The 21,689-nt window shown below is 51.2% G+C and overlaps 9 protein-coding genes across 9 annotated transcripts; 5 read left to right on the top strand and 4 right to left on the bottom strand.

Annotated features, from left to right (window-relative positions):
- Nucleotides 1-211: 211 nt before the first annotated feature.
- Nucleotides 212-649, top strand: TrAtP1_003049 (uncharacterized protein; the record flags this gene model as incomplete). The annotated part of the gene is made up of 1 exon (XM_066111727.1): nt 212-649. The coding sequence occupies one exon, from the start codon at nt 212-214 to the stop codon at nt 647-649; it is 438 nt and encodes a 145-aa protein (XP_065967806.1).
- A 634-nt stretch (nt 650-1,283) lies between these two features.
- Nucleotides 1,284-4,210, bottom strand: TrAtP1_003048 (uncharacterized protein). The gene is made up of 8 exons (XM_066111726.1): nt 3,743-4,210; nt 3,529-3,595; nt 3,350-3,436; nt 3,215-3,286; nt 3,062-3,145; nt 2,994-2,997; nt 1,936-2,914; nt 1,284-1,869 (listed from the first exon to the last, which is right to left on the bottom strand). Exons 1-8 carry the CDS (start codon nt 3,797-3,799, stop codon nt 1,531-1,533), a joined length of 1,689 nt encoding a protein of 562 aa, XP_065967805.1. The 5' UTR covers nt 3,800-4,210; the 3' UTR covers nt 1,284-1,530.
- Nucleotides 4,211-5,616: 1,406 nt separating this feature from the next.
- Nucleotides 5,617-7,596, top strand: TrAtP1_003047 (uncharacterized protein; the record flags this gene model as incomplete). The annotated part of the gene is made up of 1 exon (XM_066111725.1): nt 5,617-7,596. The coding sequence occupies one exon, from the start codon at nt 5,617-5,619 to the stop codon at nt 7,594-7,596; it is 1,980 nt and encodes a 659-aa protein (XP_065967804.1).
- A 338-nt stretch (nt 7,597-7,934) lies between these two features.
- On the top strand, nt 7,935-8,888 carry TrAtP1_003046 (uncharacterized protein; the record flags this gene model as incomplete). Its single annotated transcript, XM_014087654.2, has 4 exons — nt 7,935-7,944; nt 8,005-8,081; nt 8,138-8,341; nt 8,403-8,888. The coding sequence occupies 4 exons, from the start codon at nt 7,935-7,937 to the stop codon at nt 8,886-8,888; spliced, it is 777 nt and encodes a 258-aa protein (XP_013943129.2).
- A 164-nt stretch (nt 8,889-9,052) lies between these two features.
- TrAtP1_003045 (uncharacterized protein) lies at nt 9,053-10,728 on the bottom strand. Its single transcript, XM_066111724.1, has 2 exons — nt 9,382-10,728; nt 9,053-9,319 (listed from the first exon to the last, which is right to left on the bottom strand). The coding sequence occupies exons 1-2, from the start codon at nt 10,253-10,255 to the stop codon at nt 9,225-9,227; spliced, it is 969 nt and encodes a 322-aa protein (XP_065967803.1). The 5' UTR covers nt 10,256-10,728; the 3' UTR covers nt 9,053-9,224.
- A 369-nt stretch (nt 10,729-11,097) lies between these two features.
- On the bottom strand, nt 11,098-12,503 carry TrAtP1_003044 (uncharacterized protein). The gene is made up of 2 exons (XM_014087651.2): nt 11,538-12,503; nt 11,098-11,479 (listed from the first exon to the last, which is right to left on the bottom strand). The coding sequence occupies exon 1, from the start codon at nt 12,370-12,372 to the stop codon at nt 11,599-11,601; it is 774 nt and encodes a 257-aa protein (XP_013943126.1). The 5' UTR covers nt 12,373-12,503; the 3' UTR covers nt 11,098-11,479; nt 11,538-11,598.
- A 611-nt stretch (nt 12,504-13,114) lies between these two features.
- TrAtP1_003043 (uncharacterized protein) lies at nt 13,115-13,713 on the bottom strand (the record flags this gene model as incomplete). Its single annotated transcript, XM_014087380.2, has 2 exons — nt 13,115-13,540; nt 13,678-13,713. The coding sequence occupies 2 exons, from the start codon at nt 13,711-13,713 to the stop codon at nt 13,115-13,117; spliced, it is 462 nt and encodes a 153-aa protein (XP_013942855.2).
- An 812-nt stretch (nt 13,714-14,525) lies between these two features.
- On the top strand, nt 14,526-16,298 carry TrAtP1_003042 (uncharacterized protein; the record flags this gene model as incomplete). The annotated part of the gene is made up of 1 exon (XM_014087650.2): nt 14,526-16,298. One exon carries the CDS (start codon nt 14,526-14,528, stop codon nt 16,296-16,298), a length of 1,773 nt encoding a protein of 590 aa, XP_013943125.2.
- A 158-nt stretch (nt 16,299-16,456) lies between these two features.
- On the top strand, nt 16,457-17,762 carry TrAtP1_003041 (uncharacterized protein). Its single transcript, XM_066111723.1, has one exon. The coding sequence runs from the start codon at nt 16,650-16,652 to the stop codon at nt 16,899-16,901; it is 252 nt and encodes an 83-aa protein (XP_065967802.1). The 5' UTR covers nt 16,457-16,649; the 3' UTR covers nt 16,902-17,762.
- The last annotated feature ends 3,927 nt before the right edge of the window (nt 17,763-21,689 follow it).

Genomic DNA, 21,689 nt, shown 5'->3' with positions numbered 1-21,689 from the left:
GTGTATAGAGTACTGCTCGTCACTGCTGAGATGCGTCCGTCTGAGCGTCATTCATCTCGAGCACGCCGCAACGTCGTCCACACGCAACAGCCCAAACAACGCATCAGACCAACAGCCCCCACCCCCTCGTTGACGCGTGGTAGGATCTGGCAGACAGCAGCAGCAGCAGCCTCTGGGAACGACACAGCTTCCTGGGACAAGACAGGCCGGCATGGAGGCTCTTCACTTACAGGGAGGCTCTGAGGGGATCACGCAGGCCGTCTTGCGCCTCCGGCAGGCGTCGCAGGGCCGGTTCTTGCGGCTCCGCGGCTGTCTGGCCCGGCCGAACTGGCTCTGGATGGTGAACTTGCGGGGACGGGCCTGGCCTTGGGCCAACGGGTCGGCGCCGCTGAGCATGTCGTGCGTCACTCGAGCGTTTGACGGCGAGCGAGTCGTGCGGCGTCCGGGCTGGAGCTGGAGCTGGACTGGCTGGACTGGCTGGGCTGGGCTGGCTGGGGGCTCGTGTCTTCGCCGCACCGCGGGTGGAGATGGTGAGGACGAGACAAACAAAGCAAAAGCAGTCGCGTGGCTCGGCGAACGCTGCGGCGAAGCTTCTTGTGCGGCGCGTCCAGGCTCCGTTGCAGACTCGTCCGAGTTGGCCGACACGTAGCGGGGAACGGATTCTGGGCCGCGTGTCGTGATCGAGGCCGGCTGGGAGCGAGCGAGTAACGTGACTGGCCCTGAAGCTCGCACTTCGCCTATGGCGCCTGGACGGCTGCATCGCTGGCGGTTTGTGCGGTTTTGGCGCACGGGGGCTAGCGCGTTAGTGGCCGCCTTACGGGGGGGCACAGTGGACAGCGCCCCCTAATCCGTAGCGCACATCGCTTAGTCCAAGCTCCGTTCTGTGTGCTACAGTAACGATTGGCGATGGATTCTGCATCCAACGCATGTGCATATAGGAGCTACTGTAGGAAATGCTGGCGGGTCACGGAGGTGAAATGGTGTAAGACGAATGGCTGCTCGGGCTTATCACAGGCCTGCTGTTCCCGGCATGGCTGCGGCCCATGTCTCACCGTCGGCCAATTCTCGAGACAACCTTGAGGGCTACGACGATGCCTAAAATAAAGGTTAAGTTGGGCAGATATCCAGGGCGTCAAGGGTCAAGAAGCAACACATGGGGATCGGGCAACTTAATTGCATGTACCGTCTAGGTATGAAAGACAAATGTAGGTTCGGGGAAGATGTACGCCATACATTGAATTCACGCGAGCATAATTCGTCATTGTTCATGACAGCGGTAGTATGTAGACCCAAACAGTCTCCTCTGTATTCTATTAGATAAACAGCACAAATTTTTATATCAAATCAAACTGCAATGGAAACCACATGGTGTCGCTGTACGAATGATCCAAACAATGCAAAGCGGTGTACATACATCCAGCATCGCCTCTCAGTACATGTAGCTTGGCTGGTTAAAAGTCATAACTCAAAACGATTGCAGATCGCTCTATAACGGGAACTGGAAAAAAGCCATCTGCCTGACTCATCAACTCAAAATACGGCAGTGGGCTCATGCTTTGTGTTTACGTCCAGATGCGTAATTCCCGAGCTGTCGTCTTCCGACAGGATGTGGCCTGCCTGGGACAGATCCACCTCCCAGCGGTCTGTGTAATGCTGCTGGACCTCCCTGGCGCTGGGGGCATTCTTGACGAAATCATCAACCTCCCTGGCAGGGAAGATCCAGTGGAGCAGCCCATAGACGACGGCGCTGGACACAAAGCCGTACAGGTAGTTGAGGAAATAGAGCTCCGTCATGCCGGCGGGCAGCGACACGGACAAGTTGACGGCCGCGATAAAGCCGGGCAGGGTTGGAGCAACCCCCACGGCCCACTATCGGGACGGAGTTAGCTTTGCGCGCTACAACAAAGATTGAAGAGTGGACGAGACTAGACTTACTGCAATGGGGGCACGGAAGTTGATGCCGTACTTGTACCAGTATATGCTGCCGCTGTGGCCGTGGTACAAATCGTCAACCTTGACCTTGCGCTTGTTCACGAAGATGTAGTTGGCAAACATCATGCCCGTCATCGGCGCCAGGAAGACGCCGTAGCTGGACAGCACCGACAGGAACGTCGTCGCCGTGTTGACCAGCTGCCAGGGGTTGACAATCGGGCTCAGCATCACCGTGATGTAGGCGCCTCGGCGGATGTTGATGTACCGCGGGAACACCGACGACAGATCGATGCCGCCGGCCAGCGCGTTTCCAGGCACGTTGCTGCCGATCTGCGAGATGCACAGGGCAACCCCCGCAAAGAAGAGCGCGGCGCGGGTCCCGGGGCTGTTGTCCTTTTCCAATAGGCGAACAAAGATGGTCGGTGGGTTCCAGACGGCCTCGCCATCAAATCTCCGCTGCGTGGCTCCGACAACCAGAATGCCAATGACCGATGTCAGGATGCTGTATACTCCGTATGGGATGAGCTGGCCCCAGACGGCATCCATCGGCTTCCTCGATAGACGTGCAAAATCGTTCTGGTTCAGGATGCCGGCGGCAATGGAGCCAACGGTGGACATGATTCCATATATCATGAGCCAGGCGAGACTGCCCGGACCGCCCGTCTTGGGAATGGTGGTTGCCGAGTCTATAGTGTCCCCAAAGCCTCCGTGGCCCATGGTTGCCAAAGCCCAGATTAGAAGCACTATGAAGAATACCATGGTCACCGCGCTGGCGAAGTAGAAGAACTTCTGCAGACGGTGCGGCTTGATCCACACAAAGGGAAGGCTGATGATGAAGAAGATGATGTACGACACAAACTGGGCCGTGGTCATGCCCGTCGAGGCAGGCATGTGGTTGGGGATGTGAGACTCATAGTTGGGATCCCACGAAAGTAAGATGAGCTCGAAACATTGGCCGCCAACCCATGACTGAAAGCCGTACCTGTATATGCGTCACAACAGTTAGCAAAGCTGCCGAGTTGTCGGACAATGTCCGTTGTTGATACCATCAATCCACTGACCAGACTGATTAACCAATGGTTAGCACGCTACACATCATATTTGCAAGACGAGATGAGATGCAACATACCAAGACACAAGAATATACGGTTCCAGATGGCAAATTGAGACCCCCACATGCCCCAGACGGCACGGCTATACACAGAGAAGCCAACTGCAAAGAAGCTGATTAACACACTAAAGTTCCTTTGGTGAGGCACGCGAGGATGATGATGATGCTTACTGTGATAGTAGGCTCCCGACAGTGAGCTGATGACAATTGCAGTGGTGGCAATGATATTTCCGATGACAATGGCTACGATAACCTGTCAGCCAACCGATCCAAGAGCCGCTCTCGCTTCAAGCATGATGGACATACCAATAATAGCCTGCCAATAATTGAGGCCCAGGGGTATCAGTGCGCTTCCCGTGAGGAAAGTTGCAATGTTGCAGTTGATCAGCAGCCCTAGTAGGGGACAAAGTTTATTTTTGTCAGCCAAGGATCTCAATTCGCCTATACGGAGCATTGCGCTCTCATTTCAACGAATAGCCACTTACAGTAATTATGAAAGGTCCAGAAGCCCCATGTTCGCCTGGCAGCCTCCACGGGACGAATATCATCATTCTAAGACGCGCCAACAAGGGTCATCAATTAGCCATTGCCCAACGGTCAAGGTTACCGGCCGTACGAAGGATGAGTCGGAGCATTGAAAGGGAAGATGTGGCACGCAGGAATCGTGGTAACGGCGCGCCTACGGCGGAAGCGACTTACAATCCATTGCGAGACGTAAGGGAGCCTTGCGCGCTCAACAAGACCGGCCAATCCCATGGTCGCGTTAGAATTGGGACGCGTGATTCGCTCACAAAAAGATTGAAGCAAAGACCGAATCTAGGTCCGGGCTTATGCGCGTTCTATAAATGGAAGTCGGCTTCTCTGGGTCCTGGAGCCCCGTGCGAAGCGATCAACACGATGCCGTTGCGTCTCTCGAGTCAACAAGCAACAGCAATAGGCATAAACACCTCCGTGATGGTCAGTTGTCAGACCGCAAACTCTGTGGGGCTGAGTAATATTCCTCCCAGCCGCGAAGCCAGAGGATCGCCCGATATAGCGGAAGCGGGAAGAGCCGAGTCGAGTCAAAGGCTCGGATTCAAAACTGAGCTCTAGCAGCGGCCAGGCCCGTCGGAGCGAACTTGACTGGTGCAAAGGCCGCGAGAAACGAAACAGCCCTTTGTGGAGGTTGAGATGGAGAAAAAGGGGACTTGGAGCAGCTTAAGCTGTGTTTTAGCTTTTCTTCTCGAGTCAAACCAACTCCGCCGGGCTAAAGCAGGAACTAACAGCCATTAGGCAATTGTGGCTATTGATTTCAATCTCAGCAGCTCATTTGTTCTGGCCGCCCTCTGAAAGGTTAGTCAGCGTAACGCGGGCTGACCGCAACGGCCGTCGCAATCGAAAAGCTCGTTGGGAGGTCCCGGACAAAAGACAATCTCCCCCGCAGTTTGCTTCATCGCAAGCCCTGGTCATGCCACTCGCACAGCGATGACCGGGTATCGGCCCGCTAGAAGCCTTCGAGATGCCGCGGACTTTGCAAGTTGTCGAAAAGCACATGCTTGACAATTCCGTCCATGTGCGGAATGTTAACACCTATGGCTGATTGGCTGCCCATGCCTGCTCAATTGCCCCCCTCTTTCCTCTCTTCTTCTCCCAGGTGCTTCTATTTCGGTTTTAGGGGATCTTCAGAACGAGCTCTCCTTTCTGCTGCTTGCTGTTAGTCGCTGGAATGGCTTCTTCCTTCTCGAATGGCATCCAGAGTTCGGTTTGCTTTGATTTCCTTCATGCCCGTGTGATCGGCAAACTGCTAGCGGCACGCTCGGCCAACTTGTATGCCCCCAATTGGCCGAGCTGAGTCTTCCCCGATGCTACTCTTGTGCCCATAGGTGGTGTGACGGGTTTGACGTGCGCCTGATGCTGGCTGAATGAGTCGTTTACGTGCGTGAGACAAGAGCCGGCCAACCCGCCTGTATATTAGCTGTACGTTATCCGCGCTTTTGCTCGATGCAGGGTCGTCGGCCGGAGCTTTTTAGCCTTCTTTACCCATTGAGGGGCAAGGCCCATCCAGTTGGCCGCCGTTTGGGATCGCCAATCTGCCAGCTACGATCAAATCATATGCCCTACTGCGTATGTATGTATGTAAGAACAGAAGGGTCTTGGCTCTCTCCTCTCCCCCACAAGCCGGATTCTCCACCACGTAATAGGCGACGACGCAGTCGGGGTTCTCCGTGCGCGACCCCGTCTCTCACCGTTGAGCGAAACTTCGCCGCTGGTTTTCTGCTGCTCCATCTTAAAATTGTAGTCTCGAAAATAATCATGGTCGCACTAAATTGCAAGCGGCGGCCCCTAATTGCTTCCAGCTATGAGCCCCTCACGCCAATCTTTCCTGCCGTTTACTTCATAACTCGCACACATTTCTCTGAGCTTTGGGAGTACTACTTTTGGTTCTGATGGAGTTTGAATTTTTATAGGGAACAAGGAAAAGCAAAAAAAAAAAAAAAAGAAGAAGAAGAAATTGAAAATCACACATTTTCTTCCTTTTGATATCTTTCTTCTTTCTTGCTCTCTTCTTCCTCTTACTGTTTCCTTCTAGCAGCATGGCATATAGAATAGGTGTCGATGTTGGAGGAACCAACACGGACGCGGCTATTTTGGACCTCAAGGCCCTCGACGAGCCCGGACGGGGAGTCCTAGCATCATGGAAAGCAACAACGACCCCTGACATCACCAGCGGCGTGGAAGCCGCCATTAAAGAGGTCCTCGATCAGTCCAAAGTTGAAAAGAGCCGCATCCTCAGCGTGACCATTGGAACAACACATTTTATCAACTCTCTCATTGAGGCCGATGCCAGGAGGCTGGATCGAGTTGCTGTATTTCGACTGTGTGGGCCGTTCACGAGGCAGATCCCCCCCTTTTCAGACTTCCCCCTCGGACTTCGCGGCATCCTTGATGGAGGTGTGCACTACTTGGATGGAGGACTGGAGATGGATGGGAGAGAGATTGCTCCCTTGAATCCACAGCAAATCCAGGAGGCCGCAAAATCAGTTGTGGCTTCTGGCATCAATGCTATTGCTCTGGTTGGTGTGTTTTCACCGCTGGATCACCATGGAATTCACGAAGAGGAGTGCAGGCGAATCATACTTGAAGCTGCTCCCGGATTGCGGGTAGTTTGCTCCCACGATATAGGACCTACTGGCCTTCTCGAAAGAGAAAATGCTACAATTCTCAATGCTGCTATTCTTAGGACGGGAGAGAAGGTCAAGCATAGCTTTAAGCGTGCCATGGCAAGCTTGAAATTAACGTGCCCTCTTTTCCTTTCTCAAAACGATGGAACCCTTATCGATGTCGAAACTGCCGCCAAGTATCCTATCAAGACTTTTGCAAGCGGGCCCACGAACAGCATGACGGGAGCTGCATTCCTCGCCGGACTCGACAACAAACGGTCAATATCGAACGACGGTGATGATACAGCCGAACCTCAGGTGCTTGTGGTTGATATTGGTGGCACCACGACCGATGTATGTGCACTGCTGCCATCCGGCTTTCCGCGGCAGGCGCCCGGGTTCGTTGAAATTGGCGGCGTTCGAACAGCCTTTTCAATGCCAGAAGTCGTTTCAATGGGTCTAGGAGGTGGCAGCAAAGTCGAAATTGAAGATGATGGCAAAGTCCGTGTTGGCCCCGGCTCAGTTGGACACTTTCTCAAGAAGCAAGCCAAAATCTTTGGCGGCTCAACATTGACTGCGACTGATGTTGTTGTGGCTCTTGGCGAGGCCGAGCTTGGAGATGCATCTCTGGTCAAGGATGTTCCGGATCAAACCATTAGTCTTGCTCGACAGGAAATCAAGAGGAAACTCGAAAGAGTAATTGATCAGATGAAGGTGTCATCTGCGCCAGTCCATGTACTCCTCGTCGGCGGCGGTGCTCTCCTTGTCAAGGACGGGTTGGAGGGAGTTGATAAATGCATCCACCCTATTCATCAAGGTGCTGCCAACGCTGTTGGCGCTGCCATTGCCAAAATTTCTGGAGAGGTTGATACGGTGGAAATTCTCGAAGGAAAGAGTGAAAAGGACATCCTCGACGCGGCTTGCAAGAGAGCCATCGATCAAGCCATTGAGAAGGGCGCTTCTCCTGACGACGTACGCATTGTCGAAGTAAACAAGATGCCTCTGCAGTACATGTCGCAAGTTACCGTGAGAATCCAGGTTCGCGCGGTGGGCAAGCTAGCTATTCCGGACGAACCGACTCCGCCACCTACCCCTCCGCTGGGTGAAATTTCAGATTATGAGGAAGAAGGCGAGGGGGACGAGGACGAAGGAGAAAAAGTCAGCGTACCGAATGCTCTTGAGCCGACTACTAAGCCGTCTCTACATGTAGATCTGGAAACATACCGTCCAGATGTGCGGGACGGCATCTGGTACGTCTCAGAAATCGACTTGGAGCTTATTTCTACTGGATGTGGTGTGCTTGGCACTGGAGGCGGAGGTCCTACTCATTACGAGTTCCTCAAAGGCTTGCATGCACTGCGGACAGGGGGGGCAGGGCAAAATGAGGATCATTTCTCCCAAGTCATTGGATGATAACGCCCAGGTGTTTTTCGGCTCGTGGTATGGAAGTCCAAGCGTGATTAATGAGCGATTGTCATCGGGCAACGAGATTCCCAGTGGTATTGAGGCCTCGTCTAGAATTGTGGGAAAATCGATCGATGCGGTTCTTCCAGATGAGATGTAAGTTGAAGCCCATGAAGCATTTTTCTCCCGGCTCAAGGGAAGAACAAGGGGAAAAGAGGGAAAATAATGAGCTGCAGTAGCTGACAAGAGACAGTGGCGGCGGTAATGGTCTTTCGTCTTTCCCTACGGGCGTCCACTTTGACATTCCCATCGTGGATGGAGACGCAATGGGCCGAGCATATCCAACAATGTATCATGGTAAGTTTCCTACAGTCTTTGTCAGCCTTTGGTTTACGAGTTGCTGATTTTGTTGAATAGTCACTTTCAGTGTATACGGCCATTCATTAGTGCCTTGCGTTCTCACAGATGCTCGTAACAATGTGAACGTCGTCATGGTATGTTTCCACATGCACCTACATGAAGGGGTGCAATACTAATCCAAGTTATATAGAGTACGGACTCACCTGAGCGGCTGGAGACCATGCTGCGGACATCGGCCATCGAGCTCGGTCTGAGCTGCGCAGCATGTTCTGCGCCTCTCCCCGGTTCCGTCGTCAAGGAGTACGGTATTCCCAATTCTTTATCATTGACTTGGTATTTGGGCCGCGCTATTCACCAGGCGAGAAGGCGAAAGACAAGTTACATCGACGCGATTGTAAGTTTGGGCTCTTCAATCTCTAACAACTCTAATCGACTAAACTAACATGAACTCATAGTTTGCTGAGTGTGCTGGAAAAGTCCTCTTCAGTGGCAAAATCGTCGATGTTAAACGCTACCTTGGAGGAGGCTACACCATGGGGTCCGTTATCATCGCCCCATTAAATAACGAAGAGCGCGATGCTGCAACTGCTAGCAAACACCAGGCCGCCTCAACTGGCCGACACATGACAATACCGTTTCAAAACGAATATTTATACGCTGCTCTTACCGATGCTCAAGGGTCAGAAGAATCCCAAGAGATTGTATGCACAGTGCCGGATCTCATTTCGATCCTGGGACAAGACGGCGAAGCAATTGGCTCGCAGGATCTCAGATATGGCCTGCACGTCAGCGTCATTGCATTACCTGCACATCCCCTGTGGAAGAGCGAAAAGGGTATCAAGGTGGGCGGGCCGGAGGGATTCGGATTCAAGATACCCGTTGTCGAAGTGGATAAGAAGTTTACCGAGTCAAGGAGCGTAATTGATGAGTTTTCAACATAGAAGGAGCAAGGATACAATATATACATGACGGGAGTTGTTATCATTTACATCATAAGCGAGTGGAAAGGCATTGATAGGTAGATACCAGAGTTCGCATTTCATATTAGCATATCTTTTATCTTGTTCATCACTTCAGAATTTAGTCATTGAGGCGCAAACGTATTATAAAATGCCGCTGCTTTGTATAGCAATCTGTTTAGCAGCTCTCTTTTTTTGGGCTTTATTGAGTTTTACTATTTTACCAATGAGTGACCGACCATACCAGAACAAATAGCATACAAATGAATGACTAGAGTTATCAGTCTGTCCACCATTCAAACAATCTGTTCATTTCCTTCAAATGGCATTCTCCTGGCGGCGAATCTCAAAGACGTTGAGGGCCTCCTCGGCAGCCTTGACACCACTAAGAACCATGGCGCCAAAAGTAGGTCCTGCATCTGTGTAAGCAAGCACATCTCCACCAAGCAGATACAAGTCTTAAATTCAAACTTACCCATACGGTTAGCACCGTCAATCTCAGAAAGCTCCATGCCTCCGACAATGAGGCCGGGCACCACCTCACGGGTGTTCTTGACAATGGCATCTTCAGCCTTGCTCATGTCGAGGCCGCGCATGCCGCCCAATTTCTCGATGCGGCCCATGCTGACGAGACGCTTGACGCAAAAGGCACCCATTGGGCCATCGTGGCCGGTGGTCGAGATCACAAGAGGAGCGTTGATGGTGTTGGGGTCCATGCAAGACTGGTCGTCGTGGTGCATCGACACCAGAGTCCAGTTGGTCACAACACCAGCAATGCGCACTCCGTCTGCAGAGGGGCGGGTGATGAGATCCTCGACGCAGGTGGCGTTGAAGAGCTTCACGTTGGGCAGCTGCAGCACCTTGCTCATGATGGTCGAGGTGAAGAGCGCGGCGTGCTTGACAACGACGTAGTTGCCCTCGTCCTCGTACGGGACGCCAATCTCGCGGAGGAACGCGTCGGCCGGCTTGCGCATCACCATGGCGGAGAAGAGCTGGCCTCCCAGCCAGGCACCTCCGCCGGGCGAGACGGAGGCCTCAATGATGGCAATCTTGAGGTCCGGACGCTGAGTGCCGAGGACGTAGGCGGTGCTGAGACCGCAGGATCCGGCGCCGACAATGACAATGTCGGACTCGGCGTAGCGGTCGAGGTCTTCGAAGTAGCGCTTGGTCATGGCGCGCGAGACTTGGGACTCGCGGATGGGGGAGAAGGCAAAGGACTCCCATTGGCCTTGCATCTCGGCGACGGTCTTGGTCTGAGCTCCATCATAGGGGGCAACAGCCAGCTTGGACTTTGGAGTCACAAGTTCAGCAGTGCGCTGGACAGGAGAGATGGCGGCGGGAGGAGTCATGATGGGCCTACGAGGGTTAGGATGCTGTGCACAGTAACAAGGGAGAAGAGCATGATCCTTTCGCTGGTATTATCCAGATCAAGTTCCAGGGCCGTATATTCTCAGCCACGCTCCCTCCTCCTCTTCATCGCCCAGAAGGCCTCTTGAAGTCTCTTGTCTTACACGAGGCAAGGAAGAGACATACAGAGACCGAATGAGAGATGTGTGAAGAGGAAAAGAGAGCGGGCACCGGCTCATGCGATACACATTACCTGAAGAGACATGATCCTGTTTGGATGCATTACCACCGAAGGACGCCATGACGACGTGCTATTTCGGGGGGGGCAAGTTGTACCAAAAGGTATATTGGAAATGTGACCTGAGAGTGTTAGATGCATCTAGATACTCGATTGGAGTGATGCCTATGACAAACTGTGAATTGTATCACTGTTGTTTCTGTTCAATTGGGAAATAGGACTTTGAATTGTCAATCGAAAATGTTTGTTGGAAAAGGAAAAAGGGAGAAGTGAATACTGCGTTATTTTCAATCTCAATTTATACTGGCAAATTTTGTCTAAAGGGAGGGGTAAGATAAGACGGATCGGCTCTCGATGGAATCATAGTGACGGCGATGTCGGCACTTGAGAGACGTCAACCCAGCCATTGCGGCAATTGTCCGGGGCTATCCGTGGTTGGCCGCTCTGACAGCTCGGTTTAGCATGAGATATTTTTCAAGTTATTGTGGGATTGGCTGTTTGTGCGATATTGAGATTTTCGAGGGCCACAGTTTTAGAACTTTTTGTATTCCGATGATCGCTCTGAGTTCTTCAAGTGAGAATAGGAACTATAGAATGTATTTCTCGCGATTGATGTGCGTAACGATGGTAAAATACAGTAAATCTCGCTAGTTGTCTTTACTATAAAGTTGAGCTCAAGGCTAATACAAGAGCAACATTGCTTCCACAATGGTTATTTAAGCTTAGCTTACAGCAGTATTACTGCCGTTGCAACTCTAGAAAACTCGTTTAACAAATGTCTAGCGGCAATTGACCAGTCTTAGCCCTATTAGCCGCGATCAGATGTCAAGTCGTTTATCGGAGTTGGCTTGCCCGGTTTCTTAAGAGCTATCAAGTCTGCCAATTAGCTACAACCGCCATGCCTGGTGATGTAACTCTGGATATGGTCCACAAAATGGCTGCAGCGCCTGGCCAATGTCATTCAAGTTATATGCTATATCGCGCGGGCCTAGTCAATCGTCAGCTATGGCGAAGTTTTGGAGAGTCAAGTTGCTAGGTAAACTGACCTGAGCTTGTGAAATCTCTTGGTAAGCACTGTCTAAACAATAAATAGTATTTTGTCCCAGATCATGCCTCGGCAACCTCCCGGATCGTTTTGATAAACTGCTGCGGATCATGTCCAAATCTTCCCAGAAATAGCCCGTCCAGCCCATCCTTCAATTTCTCGTATAGTCCCGGCCCGGCACTGCCACCATATAGCACCCTCGTCGTGCCTTTTCTCTTCTGAACAGAATCAAGGCCTCGAATTCCGGAAACCACATTGAGAATGTGCGTCTCTCCGGCTGGCTGGCTTGCTCCAATCGCCCAAACAGGCTCATAGGCCAGAATAACTTCAGATTCATCGGGTACGGAGCTCATGATGGCATCAACCTGCACGCGGCATTCGTCCACGGCAACATGTACATCGCCTTGCGTCCTTTCTCCAATGCACGCTAGTGGTATCATACCGTTGCGACTCGCCGCAGCAGCTTTCTTTGCTACGATAGCATCGTCCTCGCCGAAAATTCGCCTTCGCTCTGCGTGCCCGATTTCCACGAGCTTGACGCCTGCGCTGCTTAGCACAGAGGGACTGACCTCACCGGTAAAAGCTCCCTGGTCCTCCCAATGGCAGTCTTGAGCGCCAATCCAAATGGGAATTGGACTTGATTCCAGCTGAGCGACTGTGTTTGTGAGAGAAATGAAGTCGGGAATGATGAATATGTCGATGCTGGATAAGAGCTCTTGTGGTATATCCGCGAGCTTCGATATGAAGCTATTTGTAAAGTCTCTTGTTCGTTGAAGAGAAAAGTACATTTTGGTAGAAAGGCCGACGAGACGGCGCCTTGGTACTGGGTTTGTCATCTTCAAAATGAGGCGATGGCCGAATGACTGTGCTAACTGCACACAATGTCTTCTGTAGTGCTTAACAGAGCTACTAAGCTTTGAACAACAATTTATGAATAACAACGAATTGAAAAATAAGCATCTGGGACCTGACTATCAAGACTATCTAATTCCAGCTCCCCTCGCTGAGCGGATCAGTCAAGAAGCTCCCCCGCGCTCCGGCTCCGAGCCGTCCATTCCACTTCTGGGATGCCGGCAACCCAGTGTTATTCGTATAACCAATCACCCGGCCATGGTTGCGGACCCTGTACGCTTACACCAGTAAAGCCATACTGTGGTTTCAGGCTGCCAATGATATGGCAAATGATATGACAAGCATTATCTCTTCCGGGCTCGTACTCTCCTGGGCCCTGTATCCATCGTGGTCTCGTGAACGATTGTCGGAAACACCCAAAAGAGCCATGTCCGTAGTGCTACCATTTTAATTTCTAATGCTGCTAAATCAAGCTATGCACTCCATATTTTCTTGCGAAGCCGAGTGTGCCACAAGCCGGTATTAGTCTTCTACACTAACACAGAAAGAGTAGAAAACATCTCAAGTTTGCATGTCCCTGCGTGTTCCCAATGCAGCAATCCACCGTCTTGCCTTTCGCCCAGCTTTTACACGCATCTACCCCTTGCGTGATCAGCAAAACACCACATGGAATCGAACCGTTAAAATGCTTGATATTGGCTTTTCTATTGTCTCCCCCCACGTCCATTATGCTTCTAAATGTCCAATCTCCTCCACTTTCTTAGCACTCGCACTGGATGGATCGAACTCGTAAGCCAGCCACTCGGTAGCCAGCCTTCTGGCAACTTCCAGCCCAACAACCCGTTCTCCCATGCATAAGACTTGGGCATTATTGCTTTTAACGCTGCGTTCGACGCTAAAACTATCGTGGGCTGTTACTGCACGGATGCCTTTGACTTTGTTGGCTGAGATGGCAACGCCTAGACCAGTCCCGCAGATGAGCAGTGCGCGGTCAGCTTTGCCCTCGGCAACGAGGCGAGCGGCGGCGGCAGCTCTCTGGGGGTAAGGAGTCTTGTCCGAGGACTCGTCAGACCCTACATCGATGACTTCGCCTACGCGATCATCGCCTTCAAAGTCCTTCTTGATTGTGTTTTTGTAGCTGACACCAGCGTCCTGTACGAGTTGAATCTATGTTAGTTCTTGATGCTGACCTCATATATCGAAGATAATAAAATAATATTAACCATGATATTTCGTAGGAGATGATATTGTCCACTCAAACAATGTTATCAACAAGCGGGCAGACTTACATCGCATCCCATGGCGATCCTCCATTTCGGCGCCATCGTGCCCATAATGTTTGCAGGTTCAGACAAGATAAAGAGCAAGACAAGGGGTATAATTCAAAATGAACAAAGAAACTAAACTTCAGATAAAAAAAACTTGCGCTTTCAATCGGTGTACTTCATCATCCATAGGGGAAAATGCTTCGTTCGCGTCCTTATGAACCTGAGCGCGATCCGAATTCGGTAACCAGCATCGCCTTCCTCATACTTGCACCCCGCGCCAGACCAACTCCACGCCAGCTTACCCGCATCAAATCTCGGTTTCCTGTCTCACGGGATCACTTTTGCTTCATAGAAACTGATATTTGCGGGGTTCTTTGCTTCCAGGAGTTGGACAGCAGCAATGTTTGCGTCGCCAAAAGTGCTCGGGATTACCCGATTAGGAAATCCGACTGGGGCTACAAGGAGGCAAACGGGAGGCTTCAACACGCAGGTCTCCCGATGGCCCTTGATCTCAGGGTCTTCTTCAGTGGAGGAATATGTAAAATTGCGGGGATCTGTATATTTATATCGGTAACCTAAAGCTATATGGTGTGGAGGACGAGTAATATGGGGTAGCATTAACGAGAGGTCTCGACCACGCTCGCCGCGGCGTGTAGGATGAAGATGGTAATACATGCCTCTAAGTGAGATCACGATGAAATGGAAGACTTGTTTCGTCCTTCCGTGGCTGAAGAGCTCCGATGTAGGAGTTATTGGCCTCCATAGTCTGCTTTCTGCTTATATTCTCTGCTCTTGACCCAGGTAGTTGCACTGTTCTGGCAAGACAGTAACTTCATTCTTCTGCTCGATACTTTTCACAAACCGAAATAATGTCCAATAGACATCTTTTCCACTCATCTGACGGCCTTGTCAACAAGGCCTTAAGAGGCATCATCACCTACAATCCTTCTCTCAGTCTCGATGAAGCCAACAAAGTTGTATATGACACAACATACGACAGATCCAAAGTTGCTCTCATCAGCGGCGGTGGCTCTGGACATGAACCAGCATGGACAGGCTATGTAGGCAAGAACATGCTTACGGCTTCTGTTCAGGGAGACATCTTTGCTAGCCCTAGCACCAAGCAAATCCTTGCCGCGGTAGACGCAGTTCCCAGCGACAAAGGCACCATCCTGGTCATTACGAATTACACAGGTGACTGTCTACACTTTGGTTTAGCCAACGAAAAGGCCAATGCCAAAGGACACAACTGCCGGACAATCATCTGCGGCGACGATGTATCCGTAGGCAAGAACGGAAGCATGGTTGGTCGCAGAGGTCTGGCCGGTCAAATCGGCGTCCTCAAGATTATGGGCGGCGCTGCAGGTGCTGGAGGCTCACTTGATGAAGTATACAACCTCGGCGTGGCATTCTCAGAACAGATTGTATCCATTGCGGCTACTCTTGATCACTGTCACGTTCCTGGTCGCACTCAACATGGCATGTTGCATGAGAATGAGCTTGAGCTGGGCACCGGTCCTCACAACGAGCCTGGCTACAAGAAGTTGTCTCCTGCACCGTCTGCGTCCGAGCTCGTTGAGCAAATCTTACAATACTGTCTGGATGAGAAGGATCCTTTACGAGGCTACGTGAAGTTTGTTCCTGGCGATGAAATCATGTTACTAGTCAGCAACTTTGGCGGCATGTCACATCTAGAGATGGGCGCTCTGGTAGACGAAATTCTGGAGCAGCTTCAGAGCAACTGGAATATTGAGCCAGTACGGATATGTGCCGGTTTTCTCGAAACATCCCTTAACGCCCCTGCTTTTTCGGTATCTGTCGTCAACGCCACAGCAGCAGCAAAGAATTGCAGTTACTCAGTGGAAGATATCAAGTCTTTCTTTGACGTCAGGACTACAACTTTTTGGGAGTCCATGGCCGGATCTCAGGCTCAGCGACGTACAAGGCAACAACAGCTCGTTGCACCACCCAAGGAAGAGATCAAGTCTGTCGACGAACGAAGAGACTTGGCAGTCAATCCAATCCTCTTGGAAAATATGCTTCGAAACGCATGCGAAGCTCTTATTAAAGCCGAGCCTGATCTTACCAAGTGGGATACAGTCATGGGTGACGGCGACTGTGGAGAGACTCTCAAAACCGGTGCCACATCTTTGCTAACGGCGCTTGACTCTGGGCTGGCCAAGTCAGGGTCAGTTGTCAAAGTTCTTCTGGAACTCGAAGATATTGTGGAGAGCAAGATGGGTGGTACTTTGGGCGGCATCCTTGGCATCTTCTTCGTCTCCTTACGAACCGCCGTCGAGAAAAACGTTGAGTTGGCTCAGGACCCAATCCTCCTTTGGGGTACTGCCCTTGCGATTGCCTTGGATAATCTTAGGCGCTACACTCCTGCCAAAGTAGGGGACCGTACCGTAATGGACACCCTGATCCCCTTTGCCGCTGCCATGGCCAAGTCAGACTTTAGCAACGGCGTCAAGGCCGCGGAGGATGGGGCGGATGCAACAAAGACGATGAAGCCTAGGCTAGGCAGAGCAACATATGTTGGGGTTTCAAGCGAGAACCAGGAGCTGCCTCCTGATCCTGGTGCTTGGGGAGCGATGGTTGCTATTCGAGGCTTGCAAGGTGGACTGGTTGGAGCAACATAGATAGAACATTGATAAAGCTGTCAAATGCTTAGCAAGATGTATATATTAATTTATATAAATACACAGCTGTATAGATCCGTCGCATTGCCCACCATTAACACGCCACTGTCGACATGATACTATCCTTAATCAGCACACTTGGCCGAAGCGATGATGTGTTTTCATGTAAGTCACCACACAGCTTTAGCATTGTTGATCTTTGTTGTTACACAAATTGGAATTCGTGATGGCAGTAATTCAATGCACACTGTACCTACGCAAATACCAAGCTATAGCTATTGCCCTTTCTCTTCCTAAGTCCATTATTTTTGCCATCTTACCTTTACGACCCTTCACTAGCACCAGTGACTCATGTGCTATTCTCGTATACTTGTTGAACAGCTTGACTACCAATCAGAGCGACTGAGATTCAAGAGCCATTCGCTGGAGCCAACTCGCAACATAGCCCGGAATATTTACCACTTCGAAGACACTTTCAACCTTCAAGAATCGCGTGCTCATAGCTGGCAGCTTCAGTATCTTGGCTCTTCCGAGCGGTATGCAGCCATTAAACGCCAGTGCCATGCCACGTACTCGCAGGACAACGAATATCACGGTCAGTAACACAGGAACTTGCGGCCGAGCCTCAGCTCCAGCTCAGCCTGCGCCCTAGTCTTCACCCGCACACGGTGATAAAGTCAGGTGCCTCGTCGTATTCGCTGTCCCCTTGGCACTCGTAGCATCATCTTCATCCGCCAACACCGCCTACCGACAAATACCCGCATCCGCGAACTCACTGTCGCCCCCCTACATCCATCGCCCTGCTTCCACCTGACGTGGCGTAGCCCAGGGCGGCTCTTCTTACTACTGTCCTGCATAGGTCCCTTCCTGGACGCTGAGCTTCTCTCCACAGCACGAAATACACACGAGCCCGTAGCTCTCTCAGATCGGACTTTACCCGGGCGCGGCTGGGGCTTGTGTGCATCCCGCGTAGGACCCTGGATCGCGGTACAGGGGGGGTTCCTTGCTTGCGGATGGGAGATGCTGCTGCTCTGGAGACCCATTCAGCTTTACAGGGAAGAGAGACGTCACCCAGACTGAAAATTTTCTTTTGCAATTGCGAAATCTAGGGGGGATCACCTCAAGGATCCTTGCCTGCCCAGAATCGGATACGACACTGCGCTGCTCCAATCGATCATCTCTGGGGGAGTTTGTTTCGTTTTTTTCTCCCAAGACGCGTCAAAACAAAAGATCTAAGCTAGGCGTGGCGTTTTCGTATCGCCGATGCTCATCGCGGAGGAGTACCGGTAGCGCAAGACGCGAGCCGCTTTTTCGCTTATCCCAGAATCCTATGGCGCAAGAGCTTCAGGGCAACAAAGATGAAAATGACTGCCCTAAAAGGATGGACATGAGGGCTCCATAGGCTAATGCTGGCAATCATTAAGCTACAGTCGTTAATTTCATCTCAGCCGGGGCAAAGCTGCCCCCCTTTGGCTGCGGCCGAGGCTTGTTCGTGAACTGGATCCATCCATGCTCGGTATATGCAGTATTATGAGTAACTCGCTCATAGGTTACTTCATATTACTACGAGTAGGAGTAGCAGTAGTAAGACCACCGCTGTGAGTGCACTTGCTGTTGAATAGCCAAGTACTGTTGGTACATCAACTCGCATGTACAGTACAAGAAGATACGCATGTCAATCATGTGTGCAAGACTGCTGCCTGCTGGCAACAATCTTCCGTACCGTATCTTCCGAACGGCTCCGCGCTGCTTTGTCCCCGAAATGCTCGTAGACACAGGTATGCCGCACGCTGTGTCTCTCATTCACCGCTACATCCCCTTCAGGCCGCGGCACAGCTGCACTATGCGCCGTAGGAGATCAAAGAGATTTGGCTGAGCCAAGAGCCAAAGGGCTGCAGCAAAAGTGCCCGCAGTCAGCCTCGGGCCGCCTGGTGGCTGGCTGGATTCGCCAGAGTTGGCTGATGGGATGCCAGATTGGGATGCCCTCGAGTCGAGTTTGGATCCGCCAGTCTCACCATCCACGTTACGCTTTTCCCTACGCGGCTTTACCTCTAGACGCCGTCTGAAGGAACCAAGGAAATGCTCCCATACTGAGACAGTTCTGCGCCGTCAGTGCCCGGCTGTGCGCCGTGCCTGTTTGACAGTCCCGTGTCTCACTCGGGCGCGGCCTCAGCCGCCGTTTTTTATTTCCCTCTAGCCCTTTAGCCCTCGAGTATGTCCTTTTGGCTCCCTTGCTTCTTCCTCCCTTTGGATAGACAAGTGAGTACCCACAGGCTCCAAGGTAGACAAACACATATAATACTTGGGATAGTACAAGTAATGATGGAGGTTTGATTTCTCAGTACCCCGTGCCAATAATTGATCACACCCCCCAGCTCTGATCGCCAAATCACACGCCCCAACTGCAAGGTGACCAGCGAGTCACCAAAGATTGCGGAAGTGATCATATCCGAGTTACCAATGGCCTGGTCCCAATCACATCGAACAGCAACCTGCGCTAGCAGCGATTAGGGGATCCCTTGCCGTCATCCGCAGTCAAATAGCGCGGCAGGGATCTCACGGGGCTCCATACATCTTCCAAGATCAGGATGAAAAGATCGCACGCGCTCCACGCCTCACCGGAAAGGCCCCCAGCCGGCTGCTACTGCACACCTGCGTTATACCGGCATGCACGGCGTTCAGGCAGTACCATAGGAGGTACTCCTTGCAAATTAGTATAGGGCAGTAATACCGCTTCCCATTACGTCCTCTACAGAACCTAATGCTGCTCCACATCCCCTCTTCATGCTCCACGATGCCCATATTGCGGAAAGCCGACAGTGCCAAGTTCTGGCGTGGAAAGAAGCTTGAAAGAGAACCCTTAATCGGCGTTAACTCCTCCAGATCCGCACAGGTTAAATACCTAGCCAATGCCTCTGGACCCAACCTGTCAAAGTGTAGCTTCCTTATGACCGATGACCTGCGGCCGATGGTTTGGCCCCCTTCTCTGTTTACCGCCGATGGGGGCGATGTGCGCATTGCACCTGTGCTTGGCCGCGGCTTAGATGCTGTTCCTATACGTACCGAGAATACGTCGATAACCCCGTGCCGCTTTCTATTCTCTTCATACACCCGGTTAGCATATATGCTTATACCATTCTCTAGTTTACCAGGCAGATGCCTGGCGAGAAGTAAGAAATTTGGACTAACTGGTCTCGTCTTCCCGACCCCTTCGACGGTGTCCAATCATGTGCTGTCGGAATGGAGCCCGAAGCTCGGCAGACAGAATAGCAAGGAGATGCTAGTAGTAGCAGTAGGACTATTACTATTCAAGGAAGCGCAAAAAGGCGGCATGAGAGCCACCTAAAGTGTCATGATCCAAATATTGTACTATACCCAGCAATGGTAACAGTATAACCCTAGATGCTGCGGGCACACGGGACGATGGCCGATGAGAATTGCCTCGTTACATGCCCACACTCTTTCCTCGCTCAGGCACTTTTCTTCTTCCCAAGTATGGCTTATTCAGGACTACCGCATTTCCATAGTCTTGCTTTTCACAAGCTTGCATCTGCTGCTTGCTCCCTACTGTGGAAGATTGCCCTGTTTTGTTCTAGAGATGGGAATCTGGAACCCGGCAATCGCAGAGCTAACTCCAATAGATTCAAGAAATATGCTTGGCCACACTCACGTGCTGATCGTTCTTTCGTCTGATTGACTTGAGAGATTGACTCTACTAGTCCAGGCCAATTACAGTACATGTTAAAGTCACGCGTACTGCTCCCAGTCACTTAAATACATCACCTTTTCCTCCTCTCTGAATGTGATATATGACAGGCGCACTCTAAAGGCAATGATTCGACGAACATCCCATGACCGATTGGCACATCTTCCTAACCCATGCAAGCTCCTACGTGGGCTCTACACATCATAACCACTTCCAGCTGGATCTAGCAGTAATAGCCTCAATTTCTTTACTCGAGCCCCAAGTCACTCTCCCAAAAGCGGTATTACGAGGCATAGGGTAGCAAAAGCGATGAGACGAGGCCAGCACCATGTTCGTTGACGGCGTCTTTCCACATATTAACATTAACCGTTGGCTGTCCTAGTAGGTAGCACCACGCTACTGATTCTTACTTCAGCCCATACTCTCTACCTTACATATATCCATAGTTCTGTCGACTGGAATTTGGAGCATCTTATGCGAGCGGCACCAGCGCTTAAAAAAAGCTCTTTAGGTAACGAGATGGTCTCTGCTCTTTGAGTATAACTAAGAGCAGAGATTGTTTGCACTCTTGTATGTTCTTAGCGACTTAGAGTCAGTTAATTACATGTAAGTGTCATAAATTTCAGATTTTGCCCGGTTGCTCAGTGATAATTCGACCCTCCAACATAAAATGGATGAGTTTGTTCCATATGCATGCTGATCGACGAAGTCATTAAGCTCTGCAATTCCATGCGGCCGGGTCATGCTAACACTATTCTGTATACATGGGAGGTAGGCTCCATCAAGATGCCGGCTAAGGCTCTCCCGAGCATATGGGTGTGCACGGTTTCGTCATATAGGACTCAGATGCCAGGCTAGCTTAGGGACACCGTATGGAGCTGGAACCAATAGTCTCCGCCTTTCTCAAAATCCAAATAGCACACAGTATCAAAGTTTCGCACCTCATCTTGGAAGCGTGGGGAGAGAATGATAAGAGTGATGTGCACCATCCACTTCGCCATCCTGCGGTCTCTTCAAGGCAAAGAAATGAGATTGGGGGCCAATATAGAATGTAAAGAAGAGTCAAGTAGATAGCCAAGATATGTTCTCATGATTACTATCTGGGCTGGCCTCTTACCAACCTTGGGTTTGCCATTGGACAACAATATGCTCCAGCCGTATGCAAGAATATCTCTACTGCGGTACGAAGCTATCCTGCTCGCGGTATTCGGTATATACACGTACCGATGCCACCGCCCAGTTAATTCAAACCAACTAACAGGTAGTAGTAGCTTGCCCAATACATCTTTCACTGCAGGGTTGGCGTCACGCCGGGTCCAGCCACAACGCACGCTCAGGCTTTGTAGTATGCCACATACAGAGCATAAGATATATCTTTTCCGAGTTTATCTCAACTGAGATTCACTACAAGTGTGTGCAAAAGAGGGGATATGCAGTGTGAAACGGTCTACAGTCCAAGATCCAAATTCTTTGGCTCCGGGAGCGATGCTGCAGGATCGAGACTATCCACGATGCAGGAGATGATGCAGCGGGCGGTTGAGCAAACGTGAGATCACAGCAACCATGTCCGCATAGAGTGCGACGCTCGTCCAGGTAGCCTAGCAATTATTAACAGGCAGTGCTTCATATACGTGGATGTTAATTCCGATGCTCTCAGCCTGTAAAGATGACGGGAGAGCAAGGTC

Source organism: Trichoderma atroviride, chromosome 2 (assembly GCF_020647795.1).
Source record: "Trichoderma atroviride chromosome 2, complete sequence".
Taxonomy (NCBI): Eukaryota; Fungi; Ascomycota; class Sordariomycetes; order Hypocreales; family Hypocreaceae; genus Trichoderma; species Trichoderma atroviride.
The sequence above is the reverse complement of the archived record's forward strand: the minus strand, read 5'-3'. Positions and strand labels throughout refer to the sequence as shown.